At 45.7% G+C, this 14,542-nt stretch overlaps 1 protein-coding gene across 1 annotated transcript; it reads right to left on the minus strand.

The window, feature by feature from the left end:
* Nucleotides 1-218: 218 nt before the first annotated feature.
* Nucleotides 219-5,959, minus strand: LOC308152635 (sperm-associated antigen 6-like; the record flags this gene model as incomplete). Its single annotated transcript, XM_080525662.1, has 11 exons — nucleotides 219-282; nucleotides 500-645; nucleotides 1,297-1,413; nucleotides 2,441-2,632; nucleotides 2,897-3,049; nucleotides 3,171-3,344; nucleotides 4,023-4,228; nucleotides 4,561-4,744; nucleotides 4,891-5,057; nucleotides 5,564-5,659; nucleotides 5,935-5,959. The coding sequence occupies 11 exons, from the start codon at nucleotides 5,957-5,959 to the stop codon at nucleotides 219-221; spliced, it is 1,524 nt and encodes a 507-aa protein (XP_080381788.1).
* Nucleotides 5,960-14,542: the final 8,583 nt, after the last annotated feature.

Raw genomic sequence — 14,542 nt, forward strand, 5'->3', positions numbered from 1 at the left:
AATACTAATAATTAACACCACTACTGACAATTCACAGGACTACTGAGTAGGAAACACAACATTTGAGTGCCACTGTAAGAGACGTAAAAGAGACGGTTTTAATTCACTTAATCCATATAGTCTGCCTGTTACAGCGTGGGAGGGGTACTGGAGGAGGGGAGCTTGGGTCTTCCTGAGGGTGGAGGCGGGGGGGAACCCTGGGGGGGGGGGAGGGGGCGTCACTCCGGCTGGTACATCTCCACCCGCTCCAGCAGCGTCTCTGAGTACCCCGGGGAGTAGTACCTGGAACAGCAGGAGAGGGGGGGGGGGGGTCATCATTATACAACTGAATAAGTAGGCCTTAATGGAGCGTGTGTGTGTGTGTGTGTGTGTGTGTGTGTGTGTGTGTCCGCGTGCGTGCATGCGTGTGTCCGCATGCGTGTGTCTGTGTGTGTGTGTGTGGGGGCGCTAGCATGTGTGCGTGTGTGTGTGTGTGTGCTAGCATGTGTGTGTGTCCTACCGGACGATCTCCTCAGGGTAGCAGTTGTTGATGGAGGTGATGAACTCCTGGAGGGCTGACCCTGGGTCAGCCTTAATCTCCTGCACCTTCTTCAGCCCCCCGCTGGTCACAAACAGGCGGCGCGCCTTACTGTCATGTGGCAGCACCTAGAGGAGAGAGAGAGACAGGTACTGTCATGTGGCAGCACCTAGAGGAGAGAGAGAGACAGGTACTGTCATGTGGCAGCACCAATAGAAGAGAGAGAGGGGCGGTTTGGCTGAGTCAAAGATGTTCTATATGTGACAGCAGCTGGTGAAACCGGGAACAAGTCGCCAACCGACAGACTTTTATCCTGGAAAATGTAAATAAATGTCAGAGTTGTTGAAAATCAACGACACACTCGCTAGTCAAGCCAAAACATTGCAATGCAATGGATACGGTGAGTAACTAGGTAACTACTACCTAGTTAGTGTAGATTACTCACCGAATCCGTTGCACTACAATGTTTTGGCTTGACTAGCGAGTGTGTCGTAGATTTTTCAACAACGCTGAAATGTATTTAAATTGTTCAGAATAAAAGTCATTTTGAACATTTGGATTGGTTGGCGACTTGTTCCCGGTATCACCAGCTGCTGTCACATAATTATTGAGAGTCTCATCAACAGGAATAGGGTCGGATCATTATGTTCTTGAACGTGCCGTTGCTGAAAAACCTTGCTGAAACTAGTGTCGTTAGTATTGAATCTCATGTTTGGTGGACAGGGTTGGACGGGTGTTGTGTTTGTGTGGTTGTGTTTGTGAACGCCCCCCCCCCCCACCTTGCTGAACTGGCACACCACGTGTTTGAGGATGTTGCTGGGCGCCTCGTAGAGCAGCGGCTCCAGGGCAGGGAGGTAGGTACACTTCTGTAGGATGCACTTCAGAGCCTTCTTAGCCTGATGGGGGAGGGAGGGAGGGAGGGAGAGAGAGAGGGAGGGAGGGAGGGAGGGAGGGAGGGAGAGAGAGGGAGGGAGAGAGGGAGGGAGGGAGGGAGATAGAGAGAGAAAAAAGAAAGAAGAGAGTGAGAGGTGAGAGTGAAACAGAATGAAAGAAGGAAGGGGAGAGTGGTAGAGAGGGGCAGAGAGAGAGAAGGAAGGAGAGAGAGGGAGAGAGAGAAGGAAGAAGAGAGAGGTAGAGAGAGAGAAGGAAGGAAGGGGAGAGTGGTAGAGAGGGGGGGAGAGTGGTAGAGAGGGGGAGAGAGAGGGAGCGAGGGAGGGAGAGAGAGAAGGAAGAGAGAGAGTGAGAGAGAAAGAAGGAAGGAAGGGGAGAGTGGTAGAGAGGGGGAGAGAGAGAGAGAGAAGGAAGAAGAGAGAGGGAGAGAGAGTGAGAGAGAAAGAAGGAAGGAAGGGGAGAGTGGAGTGGTAGAGAGGGGGGAGAGAGAGAGAGAAAGAAGGAAGGAAGGGGAGAGTGGTAGAGAGGGGGAGAGAGAGAGAGAGAAGGAAGAAGAGAGAGGGAGACAGAGAGTTTTTTGAATGGTGAAACCAATATGCACACAAATACCAACAAATAAAGGCTGAGAGTATCTATTTTTAACCTTATAGTAATTTCAAAATCCAAACCTTTGGAGTGTAGGTCCTCTGAGCTGTGTGTGTCCATGTAGAGAGCCTTACGTACCTTGACCTTTGACCTGCAGGTCCTCAGAGCTGTGTGTGTCCATGTAGAGGGCCTTACGTACCTTGACCTTTGACCTGCAGGTCCTCAGAGCTGTGTGTGTCCATGGAGAGAGCCTTACGTACCTTGACCTTTGACCTGCAGGTCCTGGGGGCTGTGTGTGTCCATGTAAAGAGGTGGCCTTACGTACCTTGACCTTTGACCTGCAGGTCCTCAGAGCTGTGTGTGTCCATGGAGAGAGCCTTACGTACCTTGACCTTTGACCTGCAGGTCCTCAGAGCTGTGTGTGTCCATGTAGAGGGCCTTACGTACCTTGACCTGCAGGTCCTCAGAGCTATGTGTGTCCATGTAGAGGGCCAGCAGCCTGGGCAGGACGTTGGCTGTAGCCACGGCCCTGGCGTGCTCCGGGGTGTGGCGGCCGATCTGGCCAAAGGTCCACGCCGTGGCGGCCTTGACGTGCTCCTCTGGCTCCTCAGACAGGCAGATGGCCAGCTGGGGCACTCCCTGGAGGACGGGGGGGGACGGGACATTGCATTGCATTCTTGGACATTTTTGAATTTCAGTTCACTTGACTTCTTGGATTAACGGAAATTGAAATGGAGATGACCTCAACTCTGATCATAACAATTGAAAAGATAAGAGAGAGGAAGAAGGAGAAGGAGAAGGAGAAGAAGGAGGAGAAGGAGAAGGAGAAGGAGAAGAAGAAGGAGTAGAAGAAGAAGAAGAAGAAGATGAAGGAGAAGAAGAATAAGAGATAGAGACACACACCTTGGAGACGATGACGGCCATGGCCAGGTTCTCAGAGTGAGCAGCCACGTATCCCAGCATCATGATCCCTGGCAACCGCACGTTACCGTGGCAATCACCCAGGTAGTCTATCACTGCCGCCACGCCGCCTGCATTCACCATCATCTGGGACAACTGGACACACACACACACACACATTCAGATTGGGGGTACACGTACGTGTTTTTAAATTTTATTTACCTCTGATAGTGTATGTGTGTGTGTGTGTGTGCGTGGCGTGCGTGTACACACACACCTCGGGGGTGTGCTTGGCGGTCTCCCTCATCAGCGTGGTCACGTTCTTCCTCACATACTCGTCGGGGTCGCGGAGGCAGGCCAGCGCGGCGGGGAAGACCTCCGCCTCCACTACCAACTCAGCCAGGTCCACCGAGTGTTTACTGATCTGGCTCAGGGCCGAGAACACCTGCCTCTGGTGGTGGGGAGGACACATAGCACGCACATAAGTACATAACGTGACACCAGTCTGATCATTTTCGGTCCTGGTCATGTCGGCCAACCGATCAGAATGTTGTTGGCTTTGACTTTGACTTTGCTTTTGAAACCACGGAACTCTACGTTTCAACGTCGTTTGAGAATCACAACGCACACTCGCTTAATTGAGCCAAAATACTGCAACAACGCAATGGATCGGGTGAGTAATCCCCCACTGCTACCTAGTTAACTATAACACTACTTTACATTGTTAGCAGGCTCACAAAACAAGCTAAGTTAGTTGACTAGCGATGTGTCATTGATTTTTTTCTCAACCTCCCCCTCACCTTCACCCTCCCCCTCCCCCTCCCCCTCCCCCTCACCCTAACCGTCCCCCTCACCTTCACCCTCACCCTACCCCCCCCCCTCACCTTAACCCGAACCCTCCCCCTCACCTTCACCCTCACCCTAACCCCCCCCCTCACCTTAACCCGAACCCTCCCCCTCACCTTAACCCTAACCCACCCCCTCACCTTCACCCTCACCCTCACCCTCCCCTTCACCCTCACCCTCAACCTCACCCTCACTCTCACCTTCACCCTCCCCCTCACCCTCACCCCCCCCTCACCCTAACCCTCCCCCTCACCTTCATCCTCCCCCGCCCCCTCCCCCTCACCTTGACCTTGGCGTCGGGGTTCAGGACCATCTGGGCCAGGTGGGCGATGGCGCCCGTGTCCACCACGGTCTGGGCCAGCTCGGGGGAGTGCTTGGCCAGGTCGCTGAGGGCCGAGGCAGCGATGCATTTCAGGGCCACCTCGGGCTCCTGGATGCACAGGACCAGGAGGGGAACAGCCCCCACATCCACCACCGCCTGGGCCAGGGCTACACACACACACACACACACACGCACACACACACACACACACACACACACACACACACACACACACACACACCAGGGTTAGAGAGAGAGAGAGAGAGAGTGTGTGTGTGTGTGTGTGTGTGTGTGTGTCCTTACCGTATGTACAGAGATGTTACTGTACATAAAGTGTATGTTCGTCAGTGTGTCCCTTACGTTAATTGTGTGTTTGTGTGTGTGTGTGTGTGTGTGTGTGTTTGGTGTGCGTGTGTGTGGTGTGTGTGCGTGCGTGCATATGTGCGGGCGCACGTGTGTGTTCGGGCGCGCGTGCGGGCGTGTGTGTGTGTGTCCTTACGCGCGTTGTGGCGGGCGATGTACCCCAGGGCCCAGGCCGCGCCCTCCTTCACCCCGGGGTCAAAGTCCCTCAGGCAGACGACCAGGGCGTCCAGCGCCCCGCTGTCCACCACGGCCTGGGCCAGGGCAGGGGAGTGCTTGGCCACCGCGCGCAGCACGAACGCTGCTGCCTTCTTATAGAAACGCTGGACACACACACAGACACACACACACACACACACTCACAGCTTGACGTAACACAGAACAGGGCCCAGATACGGTGGTTGGAGAAGGACAAATTTGTAATGAATAAACTAAAAGACACAACCCGAATGAAAGAGAAGTAACTGACGTTCTCCTGGGCCACGGAGTAGACCAGCAGAGGCAGGATGTCTCCCTGGACGACGACCTCCGCCAGGTCAGCGTTGTAGTTGGCCAGGCGACCCAGAGCCAGAGCTGCTGTCTGCCGGATGGTAGGAACCACATCTAACAACAGAGGTCTCAGAAGAGACATCACACCTAGAGAGACGAGGGGAGGGAGGGAGGGAGAGGGGGAGGGAGGGAGGGAGGGAGAGAGAGAGGGAGAGAGGGAGTGAGGGAGAGGAGGGAGGGAGGGAGAGGGAAAGAGGGAGGGAGGGAGGGAGAGGGAAAGAGGGAGGGAGGGAGGGAGAGGGAAAGAGGGAGGGAGAGAGAGATAGAGGGAGGGAGGGAGAGGGAAAGAGGGAGGGAGGGAGGGAGAGGGAAAGAGGGAGGGAGGGAGGGAGGGAGAGGGAAAGAGGGAGAGGGAAAGAGGGAGGGAGAGAGAGGGAGGGGGGGTAGGGAGGGAGAGAGAGGGGGGGAGGGAGTGAGGGAGAGACCAGGAGGGAGAGAGAGAGATAAAATGATAGCAGAAGATTGACACAGCAGTCAGTGAGTAGCCTAGTTTCCATCATGGGAAATGAACAAGAGTATGGGGCAAAGGAACACATAAGGAAAGTTGCATCTCAAGATGTTCCACTTAAAGAGGAAGCTTCCTGCCAACGTACCAGCATTTTGTAACGTTTCTATGTTTTGCGGTCTTGTTGCAACTTCAGCAATTGTCTGCACAAATTGTGTCCTTGCTTTCTGGTACTGCTCAAAAACTGCAAAAGAAAAGTCATAATCAATGGACGATTTATTCATATTTATTTCAACTGCAAAGATTAAATGTTTTTTTTATATGATGTGATTACGGAGTAGGGCTGTGGGTTCCATCATTGTATATGAGTTGTATTGTATTGCGTGTTATGTTAATGATTAAAGCTGCAGGTAACTAAAGTTAAGTAAGACAGACCTAGTCCGTATCTAACTTTCCATTTTAAACACCAAAACCAAAACAGTCATGAGAATGTGGACAGGCTACTAAGCCTGATCTTACCTTGCAAAACATGTCGTTGACTCATACTTACAGATTCAAAATCTAAAGCCACTGTTGCAATATATTATTATTAGTTATTATTAATATTATTATTAGTACTAATACTAGTATATAACATCTGCTGGTTTTGTTGTTTTCACACAAAGGAGTTTCATCAGATAACACTGGTCCACACGGTGCGCACTGTGCGTCTGTCTGGGTTAGCGTTACTGTTGCCCTAGCAACAGTCCGAAAGCTATGGAGCTAATTCGTAAATTCGCTCTGAGAGCGCCGAAGCGCACACTGGGTTCAACGTCATAAAGAAACCAAGTAATTTGATTGGACAAGAGGCATTCCATGAGTGCTGATCAGATTTCCAGAGCGAGTTTACGAACGCAGCCTAATACTAGGTCTTGCGCAGATCGCTCATTGCGCTCTGCTTGCTTTCCCTTCTCCCGCTCCCGCAAAAACACTGTAGATATAATAATGATTATAATAATAGATTTGATTTAAAAAGCGCCTTTCTCAAACTCAAGGGCATTGTACAGAAAGCAAAGAGAAGCAGGTTGTTGCTCTCGGAGGTTTGGCTTGTTGCCCATGGCGACTATTGGATGTCCTGACAGAACCACTGCATCAACTTCTAGCTGATTTCGCCTCATTTGCCATTGATCAGACAGATATTAAACTTATATATGTTTATGTCATTGATCAGACAGATATTAAACATATATATGTTTATGTCATTGATCAGACAGATATTAAACATATATATGTTTATGTTATTGATCAGACAGATATTAAACATATATATGTTTATGTTATTGATCAGACAGATATTAAAGACCCCCAGACAGCCCTGCTTCATGGGTCCCCCCCGATGTCAAACACCACTGGTACCACCTCCGCCTCATTTTGAGCCAGGAAAAACCCTGAGTAGTGACGGGAAGCCTTATGGGACGTGGTGCCAAGAAGGAGAATATAAGTGATAGTGGCTTAATAAGTAATCACTCAGTTTGTTCTTTTAAAGACATGTATATATTTTATTCTGTATTGTTATAGTGATAGTGGCTTAATAAGTGATGCAATCAGTTTGGCCTTTTAAAGACATCTAAATATATTATTTTATTTTGTATTGAGTATTAAACAGTATTAATGCATTTTAACATTGAGACATATATTTTGTATTGACTATAAAACAGTATTAATGCATTTTAACATTTAGACATATATTTTGTATTGACTATAAAATGGTATTAATGCATTTAAACATTGAGACAAGAAGCTGTCTTCTGTACCCGCTCTCCCAATATCTCAAACTGTGACCCCCCTCCCCAAGAAAAAGTTTCAGGCACAGGATTTTTTCCCACTTTAAGCCTTGACTATAGCTACAATACAGACAGATATGGTGTTTGATGACTGTCATGTTAGAGGGTATGATGTTTAGGTTCTCATCCATAAAGCTGTGAAACTGCAGTGTACCACAGGTTGACAGGTTCTTCTCTTTAGTTGTAAAGAAACAAACAAAACAACTGAAGGAGGTACTGACGTTGTATTTTTATTTTTATTTTTTACTATTGTGTAACGTGTGTGCTCATTACAATACATCTGTAATATGATATTATAAGTTTGTTGCATGAAACATGTTTGTTCATAACAAAGATATTTCACACTATTTTACATCTTATTGTCAATGAGCACTGAAAAATATAGATAAACTTGACTGGTGGATAGTTCAAATAACTGTGGCTAGTCCGGTTACTATGATGTCCTTGTATGTATGGGTATAATAACCAGGCCAGGTTATTATTAAAGGCTTTAATGAAAACCGTGAACTTGTGGTACTGTAAAGATAAACAGAATACAACTGTAAGAACAGTATACAGATGATACTGAACATATATATATATATATACTGAACATATATATATGAGAAGAGGTAGATTTGGTGGCAGATATTATAACAATGCCTTTTCCAAGAAAAGCTAGCTAGACATAATCAGAAGAGAACGGCCAACCCCGACGTTAGCGAGGCTATCCATGTAGAAAATGACTTATTGGTGGAACTGATCAACTGTACAACAGAGACATTGAAGTATTCTTGAGGAAAGAAAGGAGGATGGATTTTGTGTTCAAATAATCAGTTGTTTTGGTTAGTACAAAGCATTTTATTTTTTCTGCAAGAGATGTACGGAGCGACCCTGGGGTTCATAGAGTGTGTGGTGTGCACACTGGCTCAGCTGTGTGAGGGGCTTCAATGCGATCTTTTAATCACTTCCCGCCGGGGTGCTATATATTGTAATATTGTATATATTGTACTTGTTAAAAGGGATGACACTTGTGACTTGTGTGGTCGTAAAACAAACTTGTGATCTCTTTATTCCGTTCTACTCTCCGTGCTCCGATATGCTACCTAACTTCCGTGCCCTCTTAAAAGGGGTATACCCCTATATCAGATATGAACATCACAGCAACGCCCGGTTATACTGCGTTTCTGTCTAAATGTATAGTTTCTAGAGCCATGACGTGTCATAATGATGGTATTAAGAGGTGGAATAATTCAGTTAGGACATCACTGAAGGCCTAGGTGTGAAATGCACCGCCCGCCACTGATACCTAATGTTACTCTAACGAAAAAGATTCTTTTATTTTCACAGGTGCAGGAAGCCCCGCCGTAAAGCAAGGCATCCAAAAATTAGTTACTATTACTTCTACAGAGGAGAGCGACACAAGCCGTTCTCAGAGACAAGACTCACGTTGACGGTGTTGACCTGGTCTGTCACACTTACAACAGTGACACACAAGAGCGATTATTAAACACGTATGTATGCTTGTATGGATTTGTGTGTGTGGATATGCAATTTATAACGAGTGTAGTTGTGTATGAATCTCCTTTAAGTTGTGTGTTCTATTTGAGTTTTAATGCATTATTTCGCGCGAGGGGGGGATGACGGGAAATGTAGTGCTAGTAATTTCCTGGTTTAACATAATTCGCCAATTCTAAGATATTGAACTCTCGGGTTTACAGCCCGCCCTCTGCTGGCCAGTGATTGTCCGCTCTGACCACTCAGTCCTTTTTAGATAGATAGATAGATAGATAGATAGACTTTATTTGTCATTGTTACAGTACAGGTACCAAACAACGAAATTTAGGAGGGGAGGCTCCCCTGGTGTTTAAGAAAGGAAAAAGAAACACATTTTGGAAAAAGCATAGATGCATAAAATCACATCATCTTTTTAACAAGCACAGAATGGTTTATCTTCTCAGGCACTATTATCTAGCTCACAGATAGGGCTTTCACACCGCCAAGGAACCGTTCCCGTTGAGGATAATATTTTCCACTACAGTATCTGAAATAAACACTATTTTCAATGAAACTAAACAAAAGACACTTTCTACACGCGTTCTCTTATTAATCAGCTGCTCCGTTACTGGAATAGAAATGGCTTACGAAATGTGCGTTCGCGCGTGTGCGTGTGTGTGTTTGCTGAGCATGTGAGGAAGATAGAATGATGAAACTTGATTAAAAAATGTTTATTACTAATGATGATTAGATTGAGATAAGATGACATTTTGTCTCCTTCCTTCTTGCTGGTCTCTGCAGCCTAGAATATGACACACCCACTGATGATGTCATAGACACACCCACTGACGACATGACTGTTCTATTTTATGGTTCCCGCTGCGAACCAACTTTTCAGGCTCCGAACCAATTTATTTTCGGTCGGAACACGCCGGACGGTTCCAGACTTGGTTTGCAAACGCGAACCGGAACCGTTCCTTGGCGATGTGAAAGCCCTAAGAGCTTAGTTGTGAGTGTCAAATAAAAATATCAAAGCTGTATGATAATGTGATGATAGTGAGCTGTATGATAGTGAGCTGTATGATAGTGTGATGATAGTGAGCTGTATGATAGTGAGCTGTATGATAGTGAGCTGTATGATAGTGAGCTGTATGATAGTGAGCTGTATGATAGTGAGCTGTGTGATAGTGAGCTGTGTAATAGTGAGCTGTATGATAGTGAGCTGTGTGATAGTGAGCTGTATGATAGTGAGCTGTGTGATAGTGAGCTGTGTGATAGTGTGATGATAGTGAGCTGTGTGATAGTGAGCTGTATGATAGTGAGCTGTATGATAGTGAGCTGTATGATAGTGAGCTGTATGATAGTGAGCTGTATGATAGTGAGCTGTATGATAGTGAGCTGTATGATAGTGAGCTGTATGATAGTGAGCTGTATGATAGTGAGCTGTGTGATAGTGTATGATAGTGAGCTGTATGATAGTGAGCTGTGTGATAGTGAGCTGTATGATAGTGTATGATAGTGAGCTGTATGATAGTGAGCTGTATGATAGTGTATGATAGTGAGCTGTATGATAGTGAGCTGTGTGATAGTGAGCTGTATGATAGTGTGATGATAGTGAGCTGTATGATAGTGAGCTGTATGATAGTGAGCTGTATGATAGTGAGCTGTGTGATAGTGAGCTGTGTGATAGTGAGCTGTATGATAGTGAGCTGTGATGATAGTGAGCTGTGTGATAGTGAGCTGTATGATAGTGAGCTGTATGATAGTGAGCTGTGTGATAGTGAGCTGTGTGATAGTGTGATGATAGTGAGCTGTGTGATAGTGAGCTGTATGATAGTGAGCTGTATGATAGTGAGCTGTATGATAGTGAGCTGTATGATAGAGTGATGATAGTGAGCTGTGTGATAGTGAGCTGTATGATAGTGTGATGATAGTGAGCTGTATGATAGAGTGATGATAGTGAGCTGTGTGATAGTGAGCTGTGTGATAGTGAGCTGTATGATAGTGAGCTGTATGATAGTGAGATGATAGTGAGCTGTATGATAATGTGATGATAGTGAGCTGTATGATAGTGAGCTGTATGATAGTGTGATGATAGTGAGCTGTATGATAGTGAGCTGTATGATAGTGAGCTGTATGATAGTGAGCTGTGTGATAGTGAGCTGTATGATAGTGTGATGATAGTGAGCTGTATGATAGTGAGCTGTATGATAGTGAGCTGTGTGATAGTGAGCTGTATGATAATGTGATGATAGTGAGCTGTATGATAGTGAGCTGTGTGATAGTGTGATGATAGTGAGCTGTATGATAGTGTGATGATAGTGAGCTGTATGATAGTGTGATGATAGTGAGCTGTATGATAGTGAGCTGTATGATAGTGTGATGATAGTGAGCTGTGTGATAGTGAGCTGTATGATAGTGAGCTGTATGATAGTGAGCTGTGTGATAGTGAGCTGTATGATAGTGAGCTGTATGATAGTGAGCTGTATGATAGTGAGCTGTATGATAGTGAGCTGTATGATAGTGAGCTGTATGATAGTGAGCTGTATGATAGTGAGCTGTATGATAGTGAGCTGTATGATAGTGAGCTGTATGATAGTGAGCTGTATGATAGTGAGCTGTGTGATAGTGAGCTGTATGATAGTGAGCTGTGTGATAGTGAGCTGTGTGATAGTGAGATGATAGTGAGCTGTATGATAGTGAGCTGTATGATAGTGAGATGATAGTGAGCTGTATGATAGTGAGCTGTATGATAGTGAGATGATAGTGAGCTGTATGATAGTGAGCTGTATGATAGTGAGCTGTGTGATAGTGTGATGATAGTGAGCTGTGTGATAGTGAGCTGTATGATAGTGAGCTGTGTGATAGTGAGCTGTATGATAGTGAGCTGTGTGATAGTGAGCTGTATGATAGTGAGCTGTGTGATAGTGAGCTGTATGATAGTGAGCTGTGTGATAGTGAGCTGTGTGATAATGTGATGATAGTGAGCTGTATGATAGTGAGCTGTATGATAGTGAGCTGTGTGATAGTGAGCTGTATGATAGTGAGCTGTGTGATAGTGAGCTGTATGATAGTGAGCTGTGTGATAGTGAGCTGTATGATAGTGAGCTGTGTGATAGTGAGCTGTGTGATAATGTGATGATAGTGAGCTGTATGATAGTGTGATGATAGTGAGCTGTATGATAGTGAGCTGTATGATAGTGAGCTGTATGATAGTGAGCTGTATGATAGTGAGCTGTATGATAGTGTGATGATAGTGAGCTGTATGATAGTGAGCTGTATGATAGTGAGCTGTGTGATAGTGAGCTGTGTGATAGTGAGCTGTATGATAGTGAGCTGTGTGATAGTGAGCTGTATGATAGTGTGATGATAGTGATCTGTATGATAGTGTGATGATAGTGAGCTGTATGATAGTGAGCTGTATGATAGTGAGCTGTATGATAGTGAGCTGTGTGATAGTGAGCTGTATGATAGTGAGCTGTGTGATAGTGAGCTGTGTGATAGTGAGCTGTGTGATAGTGAGCTGTGTGATAGTGAGCTGTATGATAGTGAGCTGTATGATAGTGTATGATAGTGAGCTGTGTGATAGTGTGGAAACTTTATGCAGCGACTGGTAGCTGTCATGGTACGTATCCTTCCCTCCTTGAGTGATAAATGATCTAAACGCAGAAGTGTGTCATAATCTATGTAATAGAATCCTGGCTTTCAGCGATCCACCCCTGGCTTTCACCTATCCAACCGTGTTCAAGCCAGGAGGGGACAGCAAAGAAGATGGATTCATGTGGTATTTAAACAGCCCAAGAAATATAGGCTATTAGATTAGATTAGATTAAACTTTATTGTCGTTGCAGAGTACAGGTACAACGAAATGCAGTTTAGCATCCAACCAGAAGTGCGTTATTTAAAAGGGGACACACTTTAATGAACAGCCTTTCAAAAAAACGGCCTTAAATTGTGGACCTTTGGCCGTGAGGGGGGGGTCGTTCGAACCGTCCGAACCCCCCCTCGCTACGGGCCGAATAGTGATATAAGAACATGATATAAATAGAACAAGAATGGTAGTGATAGGTAACAATGCAATATACAGTAAGTGCAGAGGAGTATTGTAAACATCAGTTTTGGGCTATATACAGTATGGGCTATGTACAGTTATGGGCTATATACAGTTATGAGCTATGTACAGTGAGGTAGTTTATGTACAGTATCTAATGTGCAGAAGTATAAAAGAAGCTATATCAGGAGATGTGCAATGTGCAAAGTAGTTATGTAGTTATGTAAACATCAGTAGTGAAATAGAGTGAGTATGTATACATTTTATAGCAGTGGAGGCAGAAATCGGAGAAACCGTCCTAAGATATCTACCTCAACCAGCCTCCCTGCCGTATCACGAGGGTGTGGCTGTGCTCCTGGGCATGCAGCCTTGGCATCTCCCACAATACCCTTCTGTCTGGGGAAGCAGCGCAAAGTTCACAACTGGCCTGCTGGTCTGCACCCCCAGGCTAGGGAAGGCATTACTCATGATCAATACCAGAGTAGAGAGAGAGAGAAAAACAAACAGGGGTGTTTCCATGGCCTAACTCTCCCTTTCATAAACACAGCCCTGCCTTGGCTGCCATTCTCCACAGCGATTGGTGGACTGGCATTCCATTGGAGGGGACAGGATGGAACTTCTTGTGACCAATGGCGTTGAGTTAGAGCAGTGAAAGCAACAGTGTTTCCCTTGGAAATGGCTATCCTAATGTTTTCCCGATAGAGAGGAAAGATGTGAGTGTTTGGGAATTCTAGGAATTTGTAAAGGGGTATGTTATTCCTTAGCAGTGTCGTGAAAAGGACAGGCCTGACAGAACACAGGCAGTTGAGCAGCTAGAGAAGATTAACTGTGTTTTTAGATACTATGTTCCACCATGACTATTCTGTCACAGCTAGTATACAAGATGGGAGTTGGATGCAGCTAATTTCAGAGTGTCCGGCTGGATGTGGTGGATGATGAATACGTGCCTCTAAGTCTCAGGAATGTCCCAGTGTGCTGTCCCAGTATTGTTCGGACGTGTGGTCATCGCTGTGGTATGACTGGGTTTGGGTTGTTTTTTTGTTTTTGTTTTTTAAACCCTGTGTTTTCTCTAAGACCAACCTTGAGAACGACGACACTCACAATGACAACACACCACCACATAATGACTGCTTTAGAAAGCTCCGGACTGACTGCCACATCAACACGCTCTTACCAGCTCAGAATAGCTCTTAACAGAGCCACTCAAAATTCAATTTTTGGTTTTAAAACAGTCTTGAAATACACTGAACAAAAATATAAACGCAGCACTTGTACTGGTTTTTGCTCCAATTTTTCATGAGTTGAAATCAACGACCTAAGACATTTTCTCTGTACACAAAAGGCCTATTTCTCTCAAATTGTGTTCTCAAATGTGTTTAAATCTGTGTTAGTCAGCACTTCTCTTTTGCCGAGATAATCATTCACCAGCAGACAGCATGATTACTGCACAGATGTGCCTTAGGCTGGTCACAATAAAAGGGCACTCTAAAATGTGCAGTTTTATCACACAGCACAATGCCACAGATGTCGCAAGTAATACCAAACATCGGCTACTCACACATAACACAGCATAACCGCATAAACAATCTTTTGTGATTTACACAACTGGGGTTTAATGTGTTGCCTTGCCTACTACTCCCACTTACCACAACACCTGCTTCTCCACCATGGCGTCACACTGTTTACTTAAACCCCCTAGGGATATTATTGTTGGAACTCCATCCCCTAAAAACATTGAGATCAAAACACAAACAGCTTGATTAATCCCCCGTCCTGG

Source organism: Nansenia antarctica, assembly GCF_963989245.1.
Source record: "Nansenia antarctica genome assembly, chromosome: 3".
Taxonomy (NCBI): domain Eukaryota; kingdom Metazoa; phylum Chordata; class Actinopteri; order Argentiniformes; family Microstomatidae; genus Nansenia; species Nansenia antarctica.